General features: G+C 40.4%; 1 protein-coding gene across 1 annotated transcript in view; it reads left to right on the top strand.

Moving 5' to 3' along the window:
• Window positions 1-351: 351 nt before the first annotated feature.
• Window positions 352-24,986, top strand: part of NSD2 (nuclear receptor binding SET domain protein 2) — a 71,626-nt gene continuing 46,991 nt past the window's right edge. Inside the window, exons 1-2 of the mRNA XM_065735883.1 lie at window positions 352-462; window positions 13,214-13,839. Of these exons, the coding sequence (XP_065591955.1) occupies window positions 13,243-13,839 (597 nt within the window). The 5' untranslated portion in view covers window positions 352-462; window positions 13,214-13,242. The remainder of the gene's footprint in view (window positions 463-13,213; window positions 13,840-24,986) is intronic.

The raw sequence follows: 24,986 nt of genomic DNA, 5'->3' as shown, positions 1-24,986 counted from the left end.
CCGCTCCAGGCCCCACGACGCGCTCTCACCCACCTGGGGCCGGGCAGCTCCCGCCTTCGGCCCCACCTCGCCGCACGGCCTTCCCTTCCCTCCCTTGTCTCCCCGTCCCGGCCCGCCCTCCTTTTCCTCCTCGCTCCCATGAACGCAGCGCCCGCCGAGCGCTGCCGCGCCCGCCGCCCCGCGCACACTGCGGGCGCCGCTCCGGGCCGCGCGTGCGGGCGGCTCTGTGCGGGGGGATTTGAAACAGCCGCTCCGGGGGCAGCGCAGCGGCGGCGACCAATCAGCGCGCCGGATTTTTCGCGCTGGTTCTGGCCGGAGGAGGGGGCGGGGCTGCCGCGCAGGATCGCCGGAGCCGCCGTTACCGCCGCCGTTACCGAATCGCTTCTGCTCCCGCCGCCTTCCCCGGCCCTGAGCTCCCGCTTCCGCCCGGCTCCCGGGGGACAAGGATGCACTAGGCCACAGGTCGGTGGGGCCGGGCGGGCGGGCGGGCGGGCTGCGCTCCTGGAGGAAGGGAGGAGAGGAGGAGGAGGCGGCGGTAGCAGCAGCGATGCTGTTCGCCTTCATCCCGTCCCCCCTCTGCCTCCCTCCTCCTCCTCCTCGTCCTCCTCCTCCTCGGTGCTGCATCAAGCGCCCTGGGTCGGGGGGGGCAATCAGTGCACGGCGGATAGCAAAACGGATAAGCGGGAGGGGGGAGGGGGGGGGTAATGAGGCGGTGGGATGGGGGAAAAACACACACACAAAAAGCCGTCCCCCAGTACCGCAGCCCCTTCCCCCGAGAGGTGTGGGGCGGCTGCGTTGCCCCCGTGGCCGTGGGATTGGGATTGGGGAAGGTGCTCCGTGCCCTTCGCCGCGGGTAGGACCGGCTCGCCCGGCAGCGGGAGTGCGTGTAACTCGGGAGATGTATGGAGGGGGAAGCAGCCATGTTTGATTTATTCCTCCTCTGAACGCTGGTGCGATGATCCTGCTGCCACTTACACCATCCTGCGCCCGAGCCTCGCTGGGAGCACACGGGAGGAAACGCTCCTGCGAGGGCTGCGGGCTCCTCGTCTCTATCCTCGCTAAGGAGAGGATGGGGCTCACGCAACTTGAATTGTGTGGTAAAGAGCCTGGGGAACTTGTATTCCCAAGGCCATAGTTACAGCTCATCCGCTGTGGCTTTACCGCTCTGGGGGTGGAGGAGGGAATTCGCCACACTACTTGAATGTATTTGTGCTTGCATTTCGGTTTTGTGTTTTAAAGATGTCGGGTGGAAGGAGGAGTGCGTTCTGGTAGAAGTGCAGGGGTAGTAAACACTGTATTTCAACAGATTTCAGAGAAAACAGGCCTCTTGCTCCCAGCCATTAAGCAGGCAGGAGGCTGGTACTGCTCATTGCCCGTGTGTTTTGTGCGTTTCCTTATTGACATTTGCATTAAAATTGGTTTATAACGACTCGTAGATTTAGGAGCTAGTGCCGCTGGCAGTGAGTAAACTCAACGAGATCTCCGTGTTTCTTTGCTTAAAAAAAAAAAAAAAGGCAGATCTGTTTGGCTTATTTGTATGAAAAGACATCTGAGTATAAGGTAAATGTAAACACTGAAGGCTGGCAATGAAGTTTGTAACAGATTTCACAAGGAGTCTTTGCTGTTGAGCTGTGTGCACTTACATGTTCACTGCAATTCCTTAAACATGGAGTGTGTGGCTTCAGCTGAAAGAATCAATGGGTTCTTCACCAAAATCTGCGTACATGGGGAGGATCTCTGCAGATGTGGAGGCAATTCTTTGCTTGTTTTGCAGGGAATTTTGCTTAGGAAATGCAGCATATCGATCTTAATAAACTCCTCAGTTTCATAGTGTGGATGCGATCATTAAATGAAAGCACTGTTTTGCAGGGCTATTCTGGGCTCCATACTCAGCGTATATGCAATTTTTGGTTGTTGCAGGGAGTGTCTATGTCCCATTTCTTAGAACACGCTGAGATTCCATCTTGTTTGTAGCCATCAGAAAATAAGACAATTTTCCACAGAGCTTACATGTAAAAGCTCTGGGTATTCCTGGAGACTGTGTGGCTGATTGCTGTGATTTCAGGAATTCCAACCTCGTGCACGCTAAGAAAAAATCAGATATGGAAAATACAGTAAAGGCTATAAATTTATCACGTGTTATTTGAAAATGTCAGAAGAAAACCAGGCCGTGATATTTTGAGGGTGTGGAATTAAAGCAGTTTATACAGTTGAGGTTAAATGTAAAATACATTTCCTGCGAATAAGAATGGGAAAATACCATCTTTACAATCAAGAGGGCTACATGCTTTCTGTGAAGCCTGTGGTTGCTCTGCAGATGAGAAGACTGCATTTAAATTACGGCTGCGTGCAAACCTGAAAAAACTTTAAATTTAGACTGGGAAATTATTGGGGTGGGGGTTTGCTTTCTATTATTTGGGTGATGAAACTTATCTGTGTGGATGTAGACTTGTATGTATATATATATATATGTTTGTATGTGTGTACTTGTGTACATGTATGAGTTCATTTCCAAAATGTCACACGAGCGAGGCAGGATAGGAATGGAAAGAAGGGATTGTTTTCAGTGTCCTATTGTTTGTTGCCCATTCACCCCTCACTTTTTGCACCGAGCCTGTGTTTTGTTCCACCCGTGTCAGTGTGCTTGCAAGGCAAGGCCTTATTTCTGTGGACTGATAAATGAATGTCTTTCCTTGTGGTCGATCAAAGCCTATTGACTGCACAGAAACCATGCATATATGAAAGTTCACCTGCTCTGGGCAGATTTCTGGATCAAGGACGTAGTTTATGATCAGAAGATACAAGCACTATTTGCTCACCTCTGGTCATTCCTACTTACGTAACTGCAACCATGTCTCTTAGGTTTTCCACACAGAAGATGGCTGGATGCATGTAATTTGCAAACGTTGTTTTCTGTGTAGAATGAAGCAAAACACCTTGCCTTTCCTGGGGGGAAGTTTTGCCTCTCCTTGGGAGTGCCATGCTGCACAATGAGAAGCACCATTAAGTGGTATTGCTGAAAGCAGCAGATACCCTAGTGTTGGCTAAACAGACATCCACGGAGAAACGTGTGATGGAGGTAGTAATAAAGCCATAGATGATGACTGCATTTTGTAATGCTGTGTTTGTGGTGTACTGTTTGAAGTGTTTCATTTTCTGCAAAGACAAATGAAATGACCTTATGGTTGAGTAAATATGATCTGGTATAATTCTTTTATTCAGCCTCTGGGTGAAGAAAGAATGGAGATACTGAAGTGGATCTAAGTGGATAAGTAAGTCCGTGTTTCTAGAAGGCATCGCTTTCCAGTTGGAATGTAGCTTTAAAAAATGCTTTCCCCGAGGATGTACCCACGTGTTGGTGGTGTAAATGAGAAGGTGGAGAGGGAATATGCCAAGCAGGATAAGTGGACTAAATGGAGCCGTGTGGTTAAAGTGGAGGGAGAAAAAAATTCCCATTGGAGCTTGGCACGGGAGTCCAAATTTCCTTTGGCAAATAATTGTGGAGTCTTTGGCGGCTGAGTGAGGAGATCCTTGTTGGTGTGTCAGTAGTCACCCTGCAGGTTGTAAATACAGTGGCCTTTCCAATGGGTCAGTTAGTGATCTTGTAAAATTAACGGTTACTGAGAAGACTTCGGTTCTGAGAAGGTTTTTAAAGGACAAGAGAGAAACTACTTGAATTAACCCCTCACTACAAATTAGCTTCTCTATGATTTGCAGTCACTGGAGGTGATAAAACAGCTATATAAATGTACTTGCAATTTTCAATTTACACTGACAGAAATTATAAAAATGATATACCAGGCACTATTTTTAGTCATTTTATCAAGTTGATGATGGCCAGCATAGTTTTGTGTTTTCTAGCACCAGCAAGAACATGTTAGAAAGGAAACTTAGATCATTCTCCATTCTGTTGCCCTTCTGAGGATCAGCAAACCATGAAAATACCCAAGTTTCCTGGAGAACGAACCATCTGTGCTTATACCTTGTGTGTGGTGATGAGAGCTCAATGCATGTAGTCCACTGTGCATTACCTTGCTCACAAGCAGTTCTGAACTTCAGCACCAGGTAATGTACCAAGTCTCTGGTACGTTTGAAAAGCTACTTCTGTCTGAAGCATGAAATAGGCTTTTCCAAAGCCTAATTTTTGTGTGCAGCAAGCAAACACCTGTTAATTATGGTTGGACCAAAAGTAATGTTTTTCTACTTTCTGCCAATGTTAAGGACAGCTTCCATTGTGATGAGCAACACGTGGAAGGAAATGCTTGAAAATCTTGATTTTAGTCAATTTAATTTCATTGCCATGAAACACTAAGTATGGAAAAGTGAAGTGCTGGCCCATATGTACTTCAGGGTACCCTCGCTTCAGACACCATTTTTACACATTCTGGTATTTGACATAATTTGGAGCTGATAAAATACACGACTTAAAGCACGTGTTAAATTACAAGGGTTACTCAACAGGTGATGGTTCAGTTTCTAGTTTTGTCTCCAGCCTTTTAACTTGTCCTATTTTTAACTTGGTGCAAGATAACAATTTGATCTTGTTTTGAACTTTGGTATTCAGCTTCCCGTGACAAATTGGAGCTATTATATATTCATCCATGTTTGGAGTGAATGTCTGAAAAACTACAGCTTGAAGCGCTGCTTTCCTCCTACCTGTATCCTTTTGCAGCACAAATACAAAGCTAACAAAGGAAAAACACATCTGCAAGCCAATTCTTTCAGTATATTTTAGGCCTATTTACTTTTTTGTATAACAAGTTCTTACGCTGGAGTAGACTTTCATAGACGCTTTAACATTTTTCTTCTGCTGTGTGTAAAAGACAGCCAGGTTTCCGTGTGACTCTGTAGAAGCCCATGGCGATCTTGCGAAGTTGGCCAACAGAGATGAGCATTTGTCTTTGTGAAACCTTTCCTGGTCTATACCTCGTAACTAAATACTGATGTCTTCTGTCTGTGCCAAAACACATAATAAATTGGAAAAATTGCATTTTAAAATAATTATCTTTACCAGTACTTGGCCTTGGAAGGCAATATTGGAACTCCATTTTTTCTTAGCCATCATTAAAAACATAATAGAGTAAATGTTGTCCCATTCTCCAGGCTCTGCCTAGCTCAATAATAGGTACACCAAGGGACAGAAGATCAATGTTTGGTGATGAAATTATTTTCGAGAACGAAATCTGGGGTTAGGTAAGATTTTTATTAGAAATGTGATCTGAGCTCCATGTGAAATATTTTGAAAAACTAGTGATTAAATTATAGAAGAAGCAATAGGATGAAGATGCAGTAAAACAAGGTCCCGTTGTAGTGTTTGAGACCCACATCATTGATTATTCATTGTAATATGTTGAAGTGTAAATGCTCCTGCTGTGGCACAGATCAGTCTGTGGAGCTAAAGTTCACAAGATGATGTATCAGATAAAACAATTACAGAACTTGCCAGCCTTGGTGGGATGCCATTGAAGCAAAGAGCCTGGCTGCACTGGTGCTCATAAACATCTAAATCGGGGAGTTGTCTCTGTAGTAAAGAATGCCCAGATTCTAGTCTGGTAATAAAGCCAGTGGGATTTAAGCCAAAATGCTAACCTTGGAGAGAAGTGTAGGATGAAAGATACGAATATGGATAGTTTTGCTATATGGAGTAGTTGCCAAGAACTTTCAATCAGACACTTGAGAATGAAATTAAAGATGTGATTTTTCTGTGGATGCAAAATGTAGGCTATCAGAAGCTCTTGTATAGTAGCACTCATGAATAAACTGCAAACAAACCCTGTGATCCAATCTGGAGCATGACCAGAATTCATCAATAGTACAAAAACAAGGTGTATTGATAATAAAATAAAAAGTAGTAGGCTTAAAATGTAGAGTACAAAGTGTGTGTGTAGTATCTGTTCAGTAGTAGAAGGCTTGGCTCTGAAGTGGTGGTCTTCAGAATTTCTTCAGCTAATGACAGAAACTACAACTGCGTAATATTTTGCAGTCAAAACTGGATGTTCTGATAAGCAGTTACCTCAGTTGCCCTAAATAACTAAATTTAATGTGGCAGTGAACTAATGTGGAAGAACTAATACTGTGCTAAATGAAAGGAGGGCGAAAATGGAAGAAAATACCCATTGCAAATCCCTAAGGCCGGGTTTGGGAAGTGGGTAAGAAAGGAACTAGCTTGTTGAACAGGAAAGTGTTTTATCTTTCTGTCTCCATGTTGAACGGGTAACTCACAATATATCTGCACAGTCCTAAAACTTGCTTCAAATTGCATTGCCTTTACCTGTAACAGTCATACTAATCTCTGCTCTGCACACATTCTTGATGTAGATTAGGTGGAAAAAAAGCTGGGAATTAAAAGGTGTGGGAATGCTGGTAATGCATTTTGGCAAAAGTATGTTAAAGCACAGGGAGATACTTCATACTTCAAATGGTATCCAACCAGAAAGGCCACTTACTTGGAAGTGTTTGGATTTGTTTGATAAGTGTCTAATGTTCCAAGACTCCTGTGAGCTTGGGCTCAGTTTGAGCACTCCTGGCATACATCTGCCAGATGCGTGTGCTACTTTACTTTGAAACAGTGCAATGACAGAATATTTAACGTAATTGGATGTATGTAGTTACAGAACATTATGCATGTGAAATACACCAAGATTAGCACTGTGTGGCCAGAAGTACATTACAGATGTAGTTATGTTGCTCAGATATGGTAATAGGTGCAAGTCCATCAGTAAACAGTGCAGTAAAGTCAGTATTACCTATCTTCTATTTTATTTATTTTCTTTTTACATGCTGGGTTCTGTATATATTTTTACAAGTGTTACCTGTTCAGGTGTGTTATCAGTTCATTGTGTCTCTGTATGAACAGAAGACACGGGCAAATACTGCTCTGTGTTAAGGATTATTCTGTTCACATAGCTAGGCTTTCATGCTATTGACAAGGCCTCATGTATCACTAGTGGCACACAGTGCTTTTCAGAATGATTGCAACGCAATGAGAGTGCTTCTGGCATCTAAATCCACCTACTTGAGTGAGCAGTTTTTAATGCACTGACAGAGTTATAAAAGGTCCATACAAAATGGATGTATCTTCTTTATTAAAATTAGTTGCAACATGGTTTATTTCTGTGGATTGTAGCAGCTAATGTTTTGGTAATACTACAGTTTAATTCATTACTTACATTGATAACTTATTTTGTGATGTCATCCCAGATTTGATCATCCCTCTTCAGAATATGCATGAGCAGAAATTTTCATGGTGCTCACAGCAAGGCTTCAGGCAATTGCTGTGCTGTCATCACTTCATGGGAGAAAGGGCAGAATCATTGGCTGCAGTGAAGAGAAAACAGACAAATCAGAGTGCATTAATCTGCAGCAGTGAATATCACGTAGAATCAGAGGATCCAGGTCCTGAAGCTCATGATGCAAGGAGCAGACGTAGGATGATAAAAAGAAAAAGCAGTAGGGGTTAAAAGAGGAGTGGGAAGTGAAGGTGGGCTTAGGACTGGTGAAAAAAGAACACAACAGCGTAAATAAAGGAGCTGTGCAAGTAAGTTATCTGAGATCGCATTTGCTTTTCATTCCCAGTCTAAAATAGAAGGCAGAAACACAACTCTGGTCCTCTTAAGACAGAAACATTTCAGTGGTGAGCAGGTACCTACACTGCACACATTCTGGCTGTGGTGTATTGCTGAATCCTGTTTTGCCAGAGCAGCCTTCTTGTAAGATGAGCCATTTGGAACCCCCCAGAAGGGAGAAACGTCTCAAGTACACATTTGAAAACATAATGGATTTTTTAACCACTTGCTAAGCATCCTTTGAGAGCCACCTATTCTATCGGATCCAGGTGGTAAACCTTGCAATTTCCACTGTTTTAGGCATTGATGTTCCTCTCTGCTTGTTGTCAGAGAAGCAGCAATTCTTTTCTATTTGATTAGTGGTCCTACAAATGAAGAAGAGATCTACAATCTTTCTTCAGTCAAAAATACCACATTTTACAGGAATTTGCTCAAATCTATCCCACTTCCTTCACCACCCACGCTCGGGAGGAAAACATTAACAAAATTCAATTTTTTCAGAAGTGAAAAAAAAAATCTTCCTTGTAATTTTGAAGAAGACAAACTAATGGGGGAGATTCCCTTTGTAGAATCTTCTAGGCTTATCCTCAGCAGCAGGGATTGGTTACGAAAAGTTTTTCTGGGGAGGAACAAAATGTTAAGTTAATGAGTTTTGTAAGCTTGCTTTAGCAATAGCAAGTAACATTTAGAGTGAAGAAGTTGTTTACTTGGCATTGTACAGTTCCTAACTGTACAAGCTACTATTCTGTACAAGCTGGTATTGCCTGTTGCCTTCAGGAGAAGGCAGTAAATACTTGGTTCAGTCGATGGAAACAGATTGTTACAATTAAGTTCTGAAATTTTATTCATTGGGGGAAAAAAAGAACAATTAAAAAATACTGATGCTAATTAATAAAAAAGGAGAAAAAGAAATTGGTGGCGAGCAAGTGCAACTGTTAGTACACTGGTTACTCTGAACTTTTCACACAATTTTCAAAATAAGCTTGATCTTATGTAAATGCACACGTAGCCTCCATATAATCCTCATTCTGTAATGTAAGCCTGAAGAAATGTTCCTGTGCTGCTTTAAAAGTGCCTTGCTGGTCAGCTTTGTCAGAGGACAGCTTAACTGGAATCGCTGTTTATCTGCTGCGAGATTAATGAAGCTCTTCAGGTGCTTTTAAATTTAAAATGGTCTCTCTGTACTGAAGGTTTTACTTTTTCTAAGTCTTCTAAGAAGACACCTCTAAGACTGCTTAGTTGTTAGAAAGTTTTGGTGTAGTGATTTCCAGTTATCTACTAGCTGCTATAGTAATGTTTTACTTCGTGAGAGAATGCTTTTGACTTTGCTGGATAGAGCTGGTTTATAACAACTGCTGGCAAACCCACAAAGCAATTTTCAGTTCTACGTATTTTTTCTAAAAGTAAATTATGTTTAGTAGTCCTTTAGTAACCTTTCATTATTTTACTGCAGTGAAGGATGGTCAGTGTAATGCACGATATGTCATGTGATTTTATTCCTGTTTGATGTTCTGGTTTGTTCTTTTGTACAGGGTGGTAGGAAGGAGCACACTCCAGGTTTTCAGCTGTGCTAGCAGGATGTGTTGTAACTTTGCTCATCTTCAAGTATTGTGGCTAATTCTGATTGAAAACAGGAATGTTAAGGCCTTTGTCCTTAATGTTGGTGAGAGAATGGAGAGGACTTAGCACAAAGTTATGTGGAAAAAACTGAACAGTAGCCATCTATTAGTTTTTAATGCCAGCTGAAACCTGATTAGTAGATAATAAATGTAGCTTCTGTGCACATTCTCTTGCTGTAAATTTGTGTTCACCTGAGAAGTGACTTTAAGAAAGCACTTAGACAAAACAGAAGTGGTATTTCATGTGATGTTAGTTGTTGATTGCTTACTCTGTTGGAAGGAATTGGTCGAATTGGAAAGAATGGACTGCTCCATTATTTCTGACACAGAAGAAAAACATCTCTGAAATTGAAGCAGATGTGGAAGAAGTGAATAATAAATATCACATAACTGATAGTGGCCTGGACAGTAAAGGAGGAACTTGACATGCAGGCAAACTATTTGGCACATGATTCTTGTCAGATGGCAGACCTTTAAGTAATTAATAAACCATTTACATTGTGTACAAAATATTTTGTCGTCCATAAAGCCTGTGTTTTACTATGGAAGTACATGCAAAGCCACTACCAAGACATCTTTGTTCCATTAGAATATCTAGAGACCTTTCTCTGATAAGTCAAATCCCCTTTTGCTTACTGAAAACTATTTGTTCACTGGCCAAAATACCATATTTATTTGGCAGACTTTTTGGCTCTCGTGTTTTTTCCTCATTATTAGAGAAAATGGTACTTGTTGGGTCACCAGACAGTCAATATGGGATGCTACAAGCTTAAGCTCATTAGCAACTATTACTGTATAGTACTATTGTCCTGCCTTTCCCTCCCCTCCCCCAAGCTTCCTTTTCTATACAGTGTCATCTAGAAAAAGATAAGGATTGCTTTTGTTTTTGTGTGATATGTCTAAGAATTAAGTTAATTTGACTACAAAACCTATTCATGTGCTGGGCTGCTTCAGGGCCTTACTCTTAGAACTCTGCTCAACCAGATCTTTTCTGTGATGTCTCACTTCATCCTTCCTTGTCCTGAATTCTAGCTCTCCTTGCATTATTCTAAGCTCATAGTACTGCCTGTATCTGCTGCTGAGCATTTTCTTTCTTCCTTTTCTTCTTTTCTGCTCTGTTGTCCTCTTTTCACAAAACACTCAGTCCTTGTTTATGTTATTGTGCAGCCATAACTGTAAGGAGCAAAAATTGTGCAAAATTTAACTAGCTTCAAATATGCCATTCTTTCCCAAGGCCCTCTGTTATTCCTATGAGTGCAGATGTCCTAGCTTCTTCATTTTAACAGAATCTCACAACATATTTTCTATTTCAAGATAAGGACTGAGAGATGTAACAATAGAATTGACCGTTTCCCTCTCTTCTGTTGTTGTCTTTGAAATGGTGACTGACTTGCAGGTTACTCTCTACAGGTCTCATCTCTGTACTGGGGCTACATGACTGTATTTGCTTTTAGGTACTAATACATTTATATTTTACCATTATTCTACCTCTTTGCCTCTTTTCATTTGACTCAGTTAATTCTTTCTACAAACAGTCTATTTTTCACGTTCTCAAGTGTACGTGCTGCCAGTTGTGATGGTCTTTCTGAGCTCACATGATGGTCTTTTGTCTTCATTTTTCATATACCATAGACCTGGCTGCAATGACTTCCTTTCATGCACCTGAAATTCTTCTCTCTTTTGGCTCCTGCAGTCTGAGGAGTCTTTTTCAGAGCTTTTAGCTTTTCAAAGTGATCCATGTTACTGGAGTCATTAACCAAACCTTCACTCTGCAACTATCACTTTGGGAGTTCATCCAGTCTTTTATATTGGATGCACTAATAATATAGTCTGATTTGATTAGATCTTGCTTTTTTTGACTTGTCCTGGTCTGCCTCAAGCTTGATGACTGTCTAGCTTCAAGAAATAAGTAATGAAAATAAGAGTTATTATTAAGCAGGAGAAAAAAAGAATACTAGTAGAATTACAGATGGAAAACAACAGTTACAAAATCTAGACATCTTGATTCAGAAATGCAGAGCCTGGGAAGCAGTTGATGAAACCACTTATTTACTTACTGCTTAGTTCATGGATTAGAAGCAGTTACATAAGACATTTCTGGTGCTGGTCGTGTTGTGAGAAGCTATGGTCTGCAGCATTCCTGTTGGCAGGGAAGCAGTGAGCTGTGGCATTTGGTGCTGTTTGGTCCGGAGAGCCACTGGAGGGCGTCCACAGCCACAAAAAAGGGAGCACCATGTTCGCAGTTGCTCAGGCTCTGTAGGCTTACTTTTTTTAGCTGGAATTTTGAAGCCAAGATCAAGTCTCCGGTTTACTCTATCAAGAATCTGGAGGATTTTCTAAAAATTAAGTGTTTTAAGGTTTTTTGTTTTAAGTTATTTTGCTGTCATCTGTGTAACTATCAGCCTAGCACATTCTGTAATGAGCTGGCCTTTCTACAAAGGTTTCTTGAATTTGTCATCAGTAGTTACTTAAAATAAATGTGATTTGTTAGATCTGCTGAATTACGGTTTGAAACATTGTCATATTATTAATTGGGTTGAGAATCTTTTAAAGTCATCCATATTTTAGAGATCTTGCAAAATGGCATGAGTTCTGTTTTGGCTTAGTGAGTTCTTTGTTTTCTCTGGTATACTTTAGGTTTTCCATTTACTTCTGTTTGTTCTCTGAAAACAGTTAATGTATTTGACTAGTTTCTGCAGTACTATCAAATTTTACTGTTAATTCAGACTTTACCTGGCTAACAAAAATATCAGAGCCATTTCTTCCTTGAGTTCAGGTGCATTTGCTCTTTTTTCCTGTTAGTGCCAGATTTGCAGGCTATGTTTTGTCCCTGGAGAATATAACTTATTTTGAACCCCATGTTTCCATGAGTCTGTGTAGTTTGTATGGAGACAGACACACAGGAATGGTTGTGATGAATCTTTGACTTGGAGTGACTTGGCTTCTTGGGCTTTATCATACATGAAATGGGTTACCTTAAGCATGGGTATGATGATTATTGTGCTGAGATTTTTTAATACTTATGGCAGTGTTATTCTATATATTGTGTATACTGGACTTGCTAATGTGAAGAGCCTGTGCATATGAATTTCATAAATGAAAGACAGTCATATTGTCTAATCTAGGAGATAGTGCCTGTACAATGGAATCTTTCTGCCAGATATATTTGTGTGCTAAGAAGGTACAAAGTTGAAATGGGCAGGGTTAGATTTTAGAACACTTAGAAAACCTGCCTAGGGCTGATAATACGGTAGGTTTGGCTTGTTGGATATTTTATTTTCCAAATCTCTATATGAAAAAAACATTGTTAGATAATGGAGTTTCAGCTTTTTAATAACAATAACATCAGATAGTTTGTGAAATTATATTCTGCACATTGTATCTATGGGCTTGTAGGATGAGCTGGTTCCTGTTGGGCTGACGTTTATGATACAAAACTTATTCATTCTCATAGTCAGAAATCTGTGAGATGCGGTGAAAGGCTGAGCTGTGGGGTGGTTTCCTCAGGATGCTTCGATGGAGAATTGAGGACCTGCTCTTAGAATGAGGTGGATAAGCTTGTCATGCTGCTGTCCATTGTGTAGTACTACAGTAATGCAGCCCTGTGGGGTTTTACTCTGGCACAGCTTCTTAGAACTAAACTCATGACCTTGTTATAAATAATATTAACTTATGTCTAAATCTTACTTGATTTAAACAGTGCAGTACTTCTGAGTGATTAGTGTGGCTAGTACCCTGCTGTAGATCAATAGTATATTATTAAAATGAAAGCTGTGACTTTGCTCTATGTTTGAATTTTTATAGTACTGATAAAGTATCGCTTTTCCTTGGTGTTTTTAATAAAATGTATTAACAGATATTAAAGTATTTTGGTAATGAAGTTTCTGAGCAACACTTTTAATTGGTAAAAGTTGAATAAATATGCTCCTAACGGTACACCATTGGAGACATCTCTATCTAAATACTTGGTGGCTTTTCTCATTTCTGCATTGCTAAAAATATTTTCTGCTTTATTTTGTCTTCATATAGCAGTGTAAGACTGGAAACATCTGGGCTGGATGGACTTTAGCATCAAAAGAAGTTCCCAACTTTTAACTCGAAAAATTAACTACTTAAAGATGAAGCAAGTACCAGAGATCCTTGGAAATAGCAATGGGAAAACTCAGAATTGTGAAGTGAATCGTGAGTGTTCTGTCTACTTGGGCAAAGCACAAATTTCTGCCACTCTACAGGACGGTGTCATGCAAAAATATAATGGCCACGATGCTCTTCCGTTCATCCCAGCTGATAAGCTGAAAGATCTAACTTCTCGTGTGTTCAATGGTGAGTCTGGGGCCCAGGATGCCAAGCTGCGCTTTGAACCCCAGGAAATAAAAGGAGTTGGAACACCACCGAACACTACTCCTATCAAGAATGGTTCTCCAGAAATCAAGCTGAAAATCACTAAAACCTACATGAATGGAAAACCTCTGTTTGAGTCTTCTATTTGTGGAGACAATGGTGCAGATGTGTCTCAATCAGAGGAAAATGAACAAAAAACAACAAACAAGGAGAGGAGAAACAGGAAAAGAAGCATAAAATATGACTCCTTACTTGAGCAGGGTCTTGTTGAAGCAGCGTTGGTGTCGAAGACTTCAAGCTCCCCTGAAAACAAGGTACTTTTTAAAACATGTTTTCTTTTGTTACGCTTTTCTGTCATATTTGTTTATTATTCATACTGATATTTCATTTGTTTGTGTGTTAATCATTATTTCAAATATTTCTGTAGGTCTTTCACCTGAATGGTTCACTTTCTGTGGTATTGTCAGTGTCCAGATGCATTGTAGTTCTGGTCCATGGTCCATCCTGATTTTTTGTCTAGATTTGGAGGACTTTTAAATCAGGTCCAAATAAGTAAAATAAGTCTTTATTAGAGATCAGGGCATGTATTAATATGGGTTGAATGAAAGAGAAGCTTCATCCAGACACACAGCCAAAGCACAGCCAGGATGTGCACCTGGACAAGGGAGCTTGGGCGGTCTTGAAATTCACCTACGGCCTTTAACTATTTTTGGCAGTTAAATTGTATTTCTTATGCTTACTTGTGACCTAGCTAGCTTTTATTGCTATAACCTATTGAATTATACTAGTTGAAAATGCTAGATACTTTTATAATGTTATCAACATCTGTGATCCAGATAGTCTGTTCTTGAATTTTTTTTTAAACATGGGCAGAAATAGAAGTTTCACCTTTTTTTTTTCTTTTTTAACCCAATTTACCAAATTGAAAGTAAGAATGCTGTTAGACCTTTTCCCTCTTCAGTTTTAATTAATAGAGTTCATTTAAAGGAAGGTAGCCTACACTGATTTCGTCTCAGAGAAAAAATCTGCATAGCAGGAATTTTTTTGTGTATGTTAAGTTTCCCAGTGAGTAATTCACAAGTGTCGTGTAGCGGTGATGGTAAGTGGTAATTAAAGCTTTGGCAGGTGGACAGGTCCAGTTTTAACACACTTTAAATGCAAAATGAATATTAAAGCTTTTTTATCCATCATCTGGAAGTTTATAAATAAACGTTGACTGTTACTCTTTATACACGCAGAGAAGAGCCATGTACACTGCTGCTGTTCTGCTAATTTTAATTACCTTTGTTCTCATTAGAACTACTGAAATGATTTTACAGATCTGTATAAGCACTCTTCTAAGTATCTAAAATATATTATTTTTATGATTTCAGTATGTTATTCCTTGAATGCTCAGGATTTTTATTGAAGAGTTTATTTTCTTTCATTTTATTTAAGGGCATTTTTTAGTACTAACTGGCTCATATTTTTCCAAATCACCTCTCAGAAGTAAAAATTATGGGTAACATCCATAGTTTTAATTCTTTCTTCTGCTCATTGTTAATGAATGAACATAAATTGGAATAAAATGTTGTACACTTACTAGCATTAACAACTCTAGCATATTTATTTGGCTCTATTATTAAAGTGAAGGCAATATTTAGTTTGCCCATCTCTGTAGTTCATCCTGATCATCCTTTCATAATGGTTGTCAGTTAAGACTGGCCTTTAATTTGTTGTGATGAGCAGTCTGTTTAAGGTTAAAAGATTGATCTGTGTTCTGTGAATTGTCCTACGGTCAGAAATTGTCATGAATAAACTGTACATACTGTTTCCCAGAACACCAGAGATGCAATGGCTGGAGAGTGGTGCCAAGGCAGTGGGCTACCAAACTGCCAAAGCAGGGGATCCCACTGCTTCATCAGAGCCTTCACATTGGTATAACCCTGTTCTTTTCAGAATGCTTGGAACAGTGGGTCGAGCCTCTGGCCCTTCTTGCATAGTGTGCTTAAGTACAAAGGGCAAACAGAAAAACATTTGAAGATCACAGGATGTTGTCTCATGATAAAACACCTAAATTGAAAGAGGTCTGGGTCTTTTCTTTCTTTTTCAGTGGAAGCTTGCAACTGTACAGGCTTAAAGTAAAGGAACTAAAACGGTAGTAGGGAGTATGTTTGTCCACATGCCACAGAGAATACATATATATCAGTAGTCCACAACTTTAATAGCTTAATTATCAGTGTACTGAAATTCCAAGCTCCTGCTCTAAATGTTGTTTCATTGCCAGTATCCCAAGGCTTAATTAGTGCATTGTATTGTGCTTTTATGTCATTGGCTGTGGTCACAAAGCTGAAGCTGGAAAAATATCCATGGAGTAGAAGCTGATAAATTTTGTTTTTAGATACCCGTTTATTGTAGGCCACAAGTTTATGTAGAACCTGTTTGTCTGGTTTTGTTTCTGGACTGTTTTTTTCCCCTCAATTTCTTCTTGTCCAAGCTCTCATTCTTTTATTCGGCAAAAATTGTCATGGTTCAAATACTGCCTTTTGTGTGAGGTAATTATATCTCTGTTTGATGGACGTACCAGATTACTATCTTGCTGAGGTGAGAGGCATATCATTTAACAAATGTTCCACTGCTCTGTTGTTGGGCTGTCTTGTTTGGACATTTTCCGTTAACATAAAGGAAAATTGTTTAAAAATCTATCTGCAAATCTGTTTTCAGTCGGGAATAAATGTGATCTACTCAGCTCTAATGTTGATTAGATTTCTGCTGATACCACAGCTTTTTCCAGGCCTCAGAGGGACAGCTGTAGTGCTTTCACTTTCCTAGTTTGAAGGAAAGGAAGTAAGACAAATCATGGCTCTTCCTTCTCTGCCCTCCTGCATTTCACCCTTTTCCTTCTACTCCATTATCTTTCCATCTAAGGAGTTCACTTTAAAATCTAGGCCTATTTTAATGAGTGTGGGTTTAGCAAGTAGCAGCTTCTGTACTGAGGAGCTCTGTTGATACTGGTCCGAGAACACCTCAGAATGTGATAGATACTACGTGTTGGATGTTTGTATCAGTGCCAAGCCTACAGTCTGATAGTTGCCCACTTTGTAGTGCTTCTTATGTTAAGTGGCAGGATGCTTCTGTTCTAGATCCTGTCATGGCTGCATTCTCACAATGCTGGCAGTTATGGATAGGGACTTGCTAGATTTCTCTCATTTGCTGCTTTTGTTAGATGTGAAATGATTTTCCTCCTTGTTGAAGCAGGATGGCAGAGATCTGCTTAATGCAGTAACACCAAGTAATCCAGATTAATCCCTAAAGTAATCAAGAATTTCTGCACAGGAAATAGAGAAGGTACATATATTTCTAGCTTTTATGTTGGTGATCCCAGAGTCAATCTGCAGTGCTCTGCAGCCCTAATAAGAGTTCAGTGTACTATACTGGCACATTTGAGCCTGCTGTACATAAGCCAGTTTGGGCCTAGAAGTGGCAGCTTGCCCATTTGGCATAGCTTCCTGGCATAACTACCAAGCATGGGTGCAGTAGCTCAGAAAAGCAGCAGCAACACTGTGTCCATAACAAACCTGGAAGGTCCACACACTGCTATACTTGTTAGCTTAGGGATTCCAGCTGTGCAAGATGGATATGATCTAAAAGCTGTACCTTTCACAAAGCTTCCTATCCAGTTTTCTTGCGGTCCTCGTGTAGTATTGTACCAGAAACTTGGCAGTTCATTGCTCTTTCTACTCAACACAGTCTGTAATGATTTTACAGTGGCTACCTGGGGGGCAGCTGCAAGTTACTGGAGAAATGCCACTGGTCTGTGCCTTGTGTTTGTGTTGCCATTTCACTTTCACAGAGGAAAAACTGTTCTGGCCAACTCCATTATATCTGATGACTACATAATGTTATAGTGCCTTTCCAAGTGAATGGTAATGATTTAGAAACCAAGTAAGGGTAGAACAGAAGCAGTCTCAGGATTATCTGCTTATTTTTTATGCTTCTGCGCTAAATGCTGGAAGATGGGCACCACTGGAGGTGTTGCTATTGCTCTGGCCACAGCTTGCATCTAATCAGTAGAGCTGGGTAGAAACCAGCAAGTTCCCTCTAAGACTAGAGAGCTGTTCTTATCAAGTAATCAATTATCCCGTTTATTATCCTGTTTATAGCTGTTAGGAGTGGAGAAAACAGCCAGATCCCGAGATGACCTGTTTTAAGTACAGAGGGGAAAAAAGGAAGTCAAATAAATAGATCTTTTCTAGGAAGTGGACTCGATTGTTTTTCATCATCAGTCATTAGAAATTTGTGGTCTACTTGATGTAAAATGTGCTGCTAAACTGCCACATGAATTGGTGTCTACAGTTGGACTCTATAATGACCTTTTTTAATAGGCTGTTGCTGAGTTTTCAGAGCCTGTCTTCAGACTAGTAGTAAGGCAGGCTTCCTGGCTACTGTCACTAGAATGCCAGTGGAGTAGAAGTTACCTTAAAATCTCTTACAGGTGAACCCTTCAGGAGCAAGAGAAATGGACGCTTAACACTCTTTGGAAGGGTTCCATAGCTGCTGTTACTCTTCAGCCCTCAGTAGAAGATTATGTTTAGCTGTGCCTTGAAAATTTGTTTGCTCCCAGCATCTCCCAATGTGCAGCAGTAATTGTTACTTTGGAATTTCAAATCTTTCTTAATATCTCATAGGAATAGTATTTTAAAGAACTACCTGTATGTTGCATAGCACCAAAAGCACACAGCATTAAGATGATGCCTGTTTCAGAGATTAAAACCTATGGGCTGTCTCAGAGTGAATGCAAAATCAGTTGCAGAAAGCTGAAGTATTTGTTCAAGGCTCTCTTCCATACCAGGCTTCTTGTTCTTGTGTACAGAAGTGTCTGAAATAAGTGTGCTTTCTGCATCAAGCTGTTGTTTCAATACATTTTTTTGTGTACCAAGTGGAAAAAGTGTTTTCATATTCACATATATTCATAATCAAATGGGTGGAAAAATCCATATCAAATATGAAATAATATCTTGACATGGTGGCCAAAACAATACTTAAAAATAGCTTTAACAAGTCTGTTTAAGAACCATCAAATTCTGCACCTCAGCCTGGGGGGTGAGGGTCAGCAGAGGGTGCAGAAGAGGAGCAAAGCATGGAGCAATGCTTTCGTTCTGTGAACACACTCAGCCTCAGCAGTTTGTAACTCAGGTTTCTAGAGCTCATGGTGATGACTTAGCTGTAGGTGACTGAATTCATGGAGTAAAACTCCACTTCTTTTTGAGCCAGTGCAAACTTCTTATGCATGATACTGTGTAATGGAGCAAGATGTGTATGGTGTATATGACTGTTTCTTTTTGCTGTTTCTCCTGATTCTTCATTCTTCACTGTCTCCTTTTTGGAGAATGAGGTGCCAGAACAGTACAAGATGTTCAAGATACAGTTGTCTTCTGGATGTAAATAGTGGCATGATACATCTCTCTATTATTGTCCATATTATAAATAGTGTTGTATATAACTATATATTAATATAAATAATGTCAGCTGGATGTTGCTTGAGTGTTTTTCCAAGCTGCTTGTCACAGAAGTACCTAAAAGTCCTTGAGCCAGGTCTTCCACTTGTCTATATAAATAGTCCAATAAATTTGTGGTTCTTAAACTCCAGATCAGATGTATGCATTTTTTCTGTGTTAGTAGTCTTTACAGAGCCAGCTTGAGCAAGATAGTTTTGATCGCCTGAGCTTTCTTTCCACTCAGTACCCAGTGATAGTGACCCTGAGCAGTGAGACTGCACTGCTTCTAAGCCTGGGCTAACGGTGCAGAGGCTAGCTGTGAAGCAGTGCTGTCATAGTACAGTTTTTCAGTGAAGTATGAACCAAAGAGCTGCATTTTGAAGAAGGAATTGGGTTGTTTTCAGAAGTGACCTGTTGCTTGCAAGAGTAGGTGTGAATCCTGACCTTCATAAGTTCATAAGTTCATAAGGTTGGAAAGGACCTATAAGATCATCTAGTCCAACCATCCTCCTATCACTATCTCTACCCAACTACTAAATTAAATCCTTTAGCACCTCATCTAAACGCTTCTTGAACAGCGCTAGGGATGGTGCCTCAACCACCTCCCTAGGCAGGCCATTCCAGTGCCTGACCACTCTTTCAGAAAAGAAATGCTTCCTCAGGTCTAATCTAAATCTTCTCCGGCGCAACTTGTGGCCATTCCCTCTCGTCCTGTCATTACTTATCAGGGAGAAGAGGCCCACCCCCTCCTCACCACAACCCTCCTTCAGGAAGTGGTAGAGTGCAATAAGGTCTCCTCTGAGCCTCCTCTTCTCCAGACTAAACAATCCCAGCTCCCTCAGCCGCTCCTCATAAGACTTATGCTCCAGACCCCTCACCAGTTTTGTTGCCCTTCTCTGAACACGCTCCAGGGCCTCAATGTCCTTCTTGTAGTGAGGGGCCCAAAACTGAACACAGTACTCGAGGTGCGGCCGTACCAGAGCTGAGTACAGGGGGATGATCAGCTCCCTGCTCCTGCTGGCTACACTATTTCTAATACAGGCCAGGATGCTGTTGGCCTTCTTGGCCACCTGGGCACACTGCCGGCTCATGTTGAGCCGAGCATCAACCAACACCCCCAGGTCCTTTTCCTCTCTACATTCTTCAAGCCATTCTGCCCCAAGCCTATAGCATTGCATGGGGTTATTGTGGCCAAAGTGCAGGACCCGGCACTTGGTCTTATTGAACCTCATCCCATTAACCTGCTGAACCTTGCTGAACCCTGTTTCCTTAACCACTCTTGTGCAGCCCAAAGGACTGCTCCACAGTGATGTGAGCATTAAAGATGTGGGGTTAACTTTAAAACTTCTTATTTATCACATCTGTGCACCTCTGAGCTATCAGCTATGTGGAGGTTGGAACAACCCTTAGGAGCTGACCAGATAGAAAGGTGGATCTAACTGCTTCAAAGAGCGTTACCAAATACTGCACTGTTTTACATTTATCATTGATTACAGTGTTTCAGATTTTGTTTTTATTTATTCTGTTCTTTGGGCACTTGTGTGGAAATGGTAGAGCAGGCAAAGTTCATCTGGAACAACTTCCCATCTCATCTCAACAACGGATGGTGTGCGTAACAGCTGAGGTCAGTGACATTTTTTGTTTGTTTTGACTGGTCTTATTTTCAGTCGTTGCACTAGTTCTGTCACTCAGTAGTGATGCTGTCTCAACACTCCACAAGGATACTGTCATCTTCACATCTTATCCTGTTACCAATTGAAATGACAAGCAGTTAGGTTGCTTTCATTGCTTTTCTGTCCAAGATAGGTGAAGCCTTTCTACTGCTTTGTTCAGTTTTCTGCTTAATGCATGTCTAACTATTGCATTTTGCTGAGTTAGATCTCCAGTTCGGGGCTGTGCTAGTTGGATGCATTTACAGGCAGGTCTTTGGGAAATGCTAGTGATGTGTACCAGATGTCATTTCTGGCCCTTTAAAGCCTTCTTCTGTCAGGAAAGAAGGATGCTTTGTAGTAACTGTTAAAGAAAGTAACAAAAGCAAAATATTTTTATCTATCTTGGAGGAGGGGTTCAGCCTTTACACCTTGGCTTCTTCTGGAGTGGATTTCATGTCAGGCATGTAGACTTCAGGAAGTTCTTTGTTCACAGACACTAATTTTCACTTTGCATATTACCACTGTTCAGTTACCTTTTTTTCTTGAGTAAACAGGTCCAACCTGGCCAACGTTTCTGTGACTGCTTTCTGTGAGAGCACTTAGAGGAACTGTTTTATTGGGCATTATAAAATGGACAGCTGCTAAAAATGTAACATGTCAATTGTAAGGACTAAATTCCTTTCTCACAAAAAGAGCTTATAAAAATGCTTTGTCCTAGAAGTCTAGCACAGGAAGGAAAACTGGTTCTTGTGCAGACCAATTACCAAGGAAGCCCAGCTATCTTTGAATGGTGAATCTGTGGCCTCAAAGCACCTAACAATAGAAAGCTTGATTTTTATTTTTGTTTGGGGAGAGACAAAGTGGATAAATAAATTTGAATTTGAATGTGTGCTGAGGATGCTTGCAACAAACTAAAATAATTTGGGATCTTGGATCCTGTGGAAATGATAGCACTTGGAGTTTGTGCTTTATTCTGTTTCACTGCAGTGACCCCCTTGTTTTTCTGGGTTAGGAATTTTCTTGATTGGTGTTTTCAGCACATCTTTATTGCTGAAAATAAATGTTTCTGAAATATGTTTCATCGTTGCCATACCAAGGTTATGTTTACTTTTTTCCTCCACTTGCTGCTGGGCTCATTAAACCACTAATACTCTTGTGTTTAACCTTTACAACTGAAGGACCTGCTAGCTGTATATAGCAACACAATGTGAATTACTTACCTGGAAAACTCTCTTGCCTGCTTTTATGTATGGTGTTCAATTTCAATACTACTAATACTAAGTAGTATTTAGACTATGCCATGGACGTCCTTTACACCAAATCAGCATTTGTTTTCCTTAAACTTCCTTTGAGAAGTGGTCTTATGGCAAGAAAATGTAGAGACAGGTATCAGTTTTCACCAGAAGGCAATCATAGAATCATAGAGGTTGGAAGAGACCTCAAGAGATCATCAGATCCATCCCTCCTGCCAAAGCAGGTTCCCCACACCAGGTAATGTTTAGGAGGTCTGGGATTTGGTGGTGTTATCAGGGCTTGTGTTTTTCTACCAGGAGTATTACGATTCAAAACTTCTACCTGTGCTACCTTGGATCTTCGTGAGCTACAAAGAGCATATCTATATAACAAAGTGCTTTGGGAAATCTTTAGTTTACTCAAACCTCTAAGGGTGTTAGGAGAGTGCTAAGAATGGGGCCCTTGTACAGATTCTAGTCTGGACTGCGTGTGAAAACATTGTGCAAGCAGGTAACAGAATATGTGTGGATGTAGCATTCTGAAAATGTGTTATGTGTGCTGAGATGATTTAGTTTTGTTCCTGTTACACTGTGTGAAATCTTAACAGGAATTCTTTGGAAAACAACTGTTTCCTATTCTGAACTTCCTCGTGGCTCTGTCACTGTGCTTTTCCAGACTTCTGTAGCATCTCATATCCACAGCATCTTATATACTGAGATACCACAGTTAAAACTTTTGAGGATGAGCAAATGTTGGAGAAGTTGAGCGTAGGCAAAAGTCTTTTTATAATTCTTGCTATAAAAGAAAGTTTCATTTGTTTTGATCAAGCTGTGTCTAATTTAAATACTGATTTTTTTTTTAGAACATGGAACCTTTCAACATTAAGCCAGTAGCTTGTGATTTAAGAGGTCATCTAAATGTAAATGTAGAAATTCAGTAAAGCTGCTGAATGAAACTGCTCTCCACATTTGCAGAAAGAGTGAGGGCTGGGAAGCCTTCCAGAACTTCTGTCGTACTGGAGCTATCTGTGAATGATTGAATCTGTTTCTTTTCAACTCTATACTGTGGAAAAAAAAAGGTAGTGTCCTAGTTAGTAAAATGCCATGTTAAGATGGTTTCTGAAATGCTTGCTCATGTAGTGATTGTGTAAGGGAATATTGCTGATTTGGATAGACAGATTTGTTTTTAACTGTAAAAACATCTAGAAAACATGTCATCGGCTTGGAACTCGATGATGAGGGAAGCAAAGCCAGAAAAAATAATTGAAATGTTCCTGATTTGAAATACAAAGTTGATCTTTTATTTTAAAACCCATAATCTAAATTACGAATCTCCATCTTAACTTTTTTGGTTTTTTTTTTTTTCAGTTTCTGCTCTGATTTGTCTTTTGCTTTCTTTAATCTCAGAAGGGAGGATCCTGCATGGTGTCATGAGCTGCACTAGATGAGTTTGCAGAAAGCAACGGAGGAAAGAAAGCTATTGTAATTAAGCTTGTACTTTATAATTGAAGAGCCTCAACCATCCAAGCAGTGTTCTTAGGGCATCTGCAAGTAGAGCAGAGATTTGTTTATGTTTTCTACCCTTTTTTTTTTTTTTTTTTTTCTATTTGATAGCTTCACCAAATGGTCACATAGAATAAAAAAAATAGACTGTGTTGGGAAGGATCAAATTCAGTATCTTCAAAGGTAATTCTTCACAGTGTCATGATCTTGTCACCCCCCTTCAGTCTATTCCTCACTACTCATTATGGTGCATATTTTGCAAAAGTATTGCAGATGTTTGGAGCAAGACACAGTTAGCAGACGTGGATGCAGAGGTGTTTTGAGAACTGCAGGCTTTGGATACTCTAGTACAGTGCCCATTTCTGTTGTGCTGAAAAAGAAACACAACTTCAGCGGTTCATTGCTTCTTTCTTCATGTTTCCTGGTTCTCCATTTTCTAGCAGTAATTCAGCTTCTTCAAAAATAACCATCACTAAGGTGGCTATTTGTATGAAGATACTGTATTTACTAGAATCATTTAGAATAAGTACTGGCTTCACTTCAGAATTTGTCTTTGATTGCTAACCTTCTCATCTGAAGCACTAATATATATGGAGGGATTTGCACTGATTTTAATCAAGCTTAGGTTGTGATTTTTGGTTTTGAAGTGGCTTTGTGACTTCTGTATCCTGAGTGATAGCACATAACTCATGAGGAAAGTAGCTGCATCCTTCCATTCTATTGCCTGAAGACTGAACCAGGATTTGTCCTTTGTCAGATTAAAGTCTCAAACTTTTCAGGAAGCAGGAACTTTCCTGAGAACATAATTGTGACGGTCAGTTCTCAAGGAAGATAAGTTTGGAACCTTTGTCTTTTTATGAAGAGCATCTGTCTGTCTGTCAGTAGTGAACGTAGTCATTGGTCAGTGTAACTGACCAAGTGTCTTTTCTGCTTTGTTGCACCCTTTTTGTCCGCACAAGCTCCCATCTCTCCTGAAGCTCTCAAGGGCATGGAGTTCTACGTCCACTATTGACTATGTTTCCTGATAGAGAGGCAAGAGAAGACAAAACATTTTCATTTTTATTACACAAGTCCAGCATAAAAAGTACAGTGTGTTTCATCCACAAATACTCTCAAGTTGATAGCAGGACTGGAAAAATATGTGGTCTTGGTCAGTGAACACTATTTCATGTTGAGGCAAAAAGTGACTCATTTCTGTGTTCTGTTTGTGATTTGAAGTACGTTTTAATTGCATATATTCTATTTTGGAACCTTGATTATTTTGTCCTAGTTCCTTTGTAATGCTAGCAGATTTTTATTCCAGAGTGCAGGAGATCCTCCAGGAGTCTGTATGAGTAGCACAGCCTAGGAGAAGTTCTTGGTGAAGGATTACAAACTGTTACTACTTTCATCCAAATTGAATTGAAAGTGAAAACAGAAGGGGAGATGCCTGCAAGTTGTACAGTGTGTGCTTTGCTGTTATGTTGCAAAATAAAACGTGTACTGTCTTCATCTGTCATAACTCTTTTCTGGTGGTACACTGTCCACTGCTTCTGGACAGTGTTCTTTGTCTGATCCCCTTGTGACAGTTTACAGTTAGATGAAGTTCACAATCTCT

The sequence above is a fragment of the Cyrtonyx montezumae genome, unplaced genomic scaffold (genome assembly GCF_038088225.1).
Source record: "Cyrtonyx montezumae isolate F1298 unplaced genomic scaffold, pur_monq_1.0 scaffold_2, whole genome shotgun sequence".
Classification (NCBI taxonomy): domain Eukaryota; kingdom Metazoa; phylum Chordata; class Aves; order Galliformes; family Odontophoridae; genus Cyrtonyx; species Cyrtonyx montezumae.
Note: the sequence above shows the minus strand (reverse complement) of the source record. Positions and strands in the feature narration are given on the sequence as shown.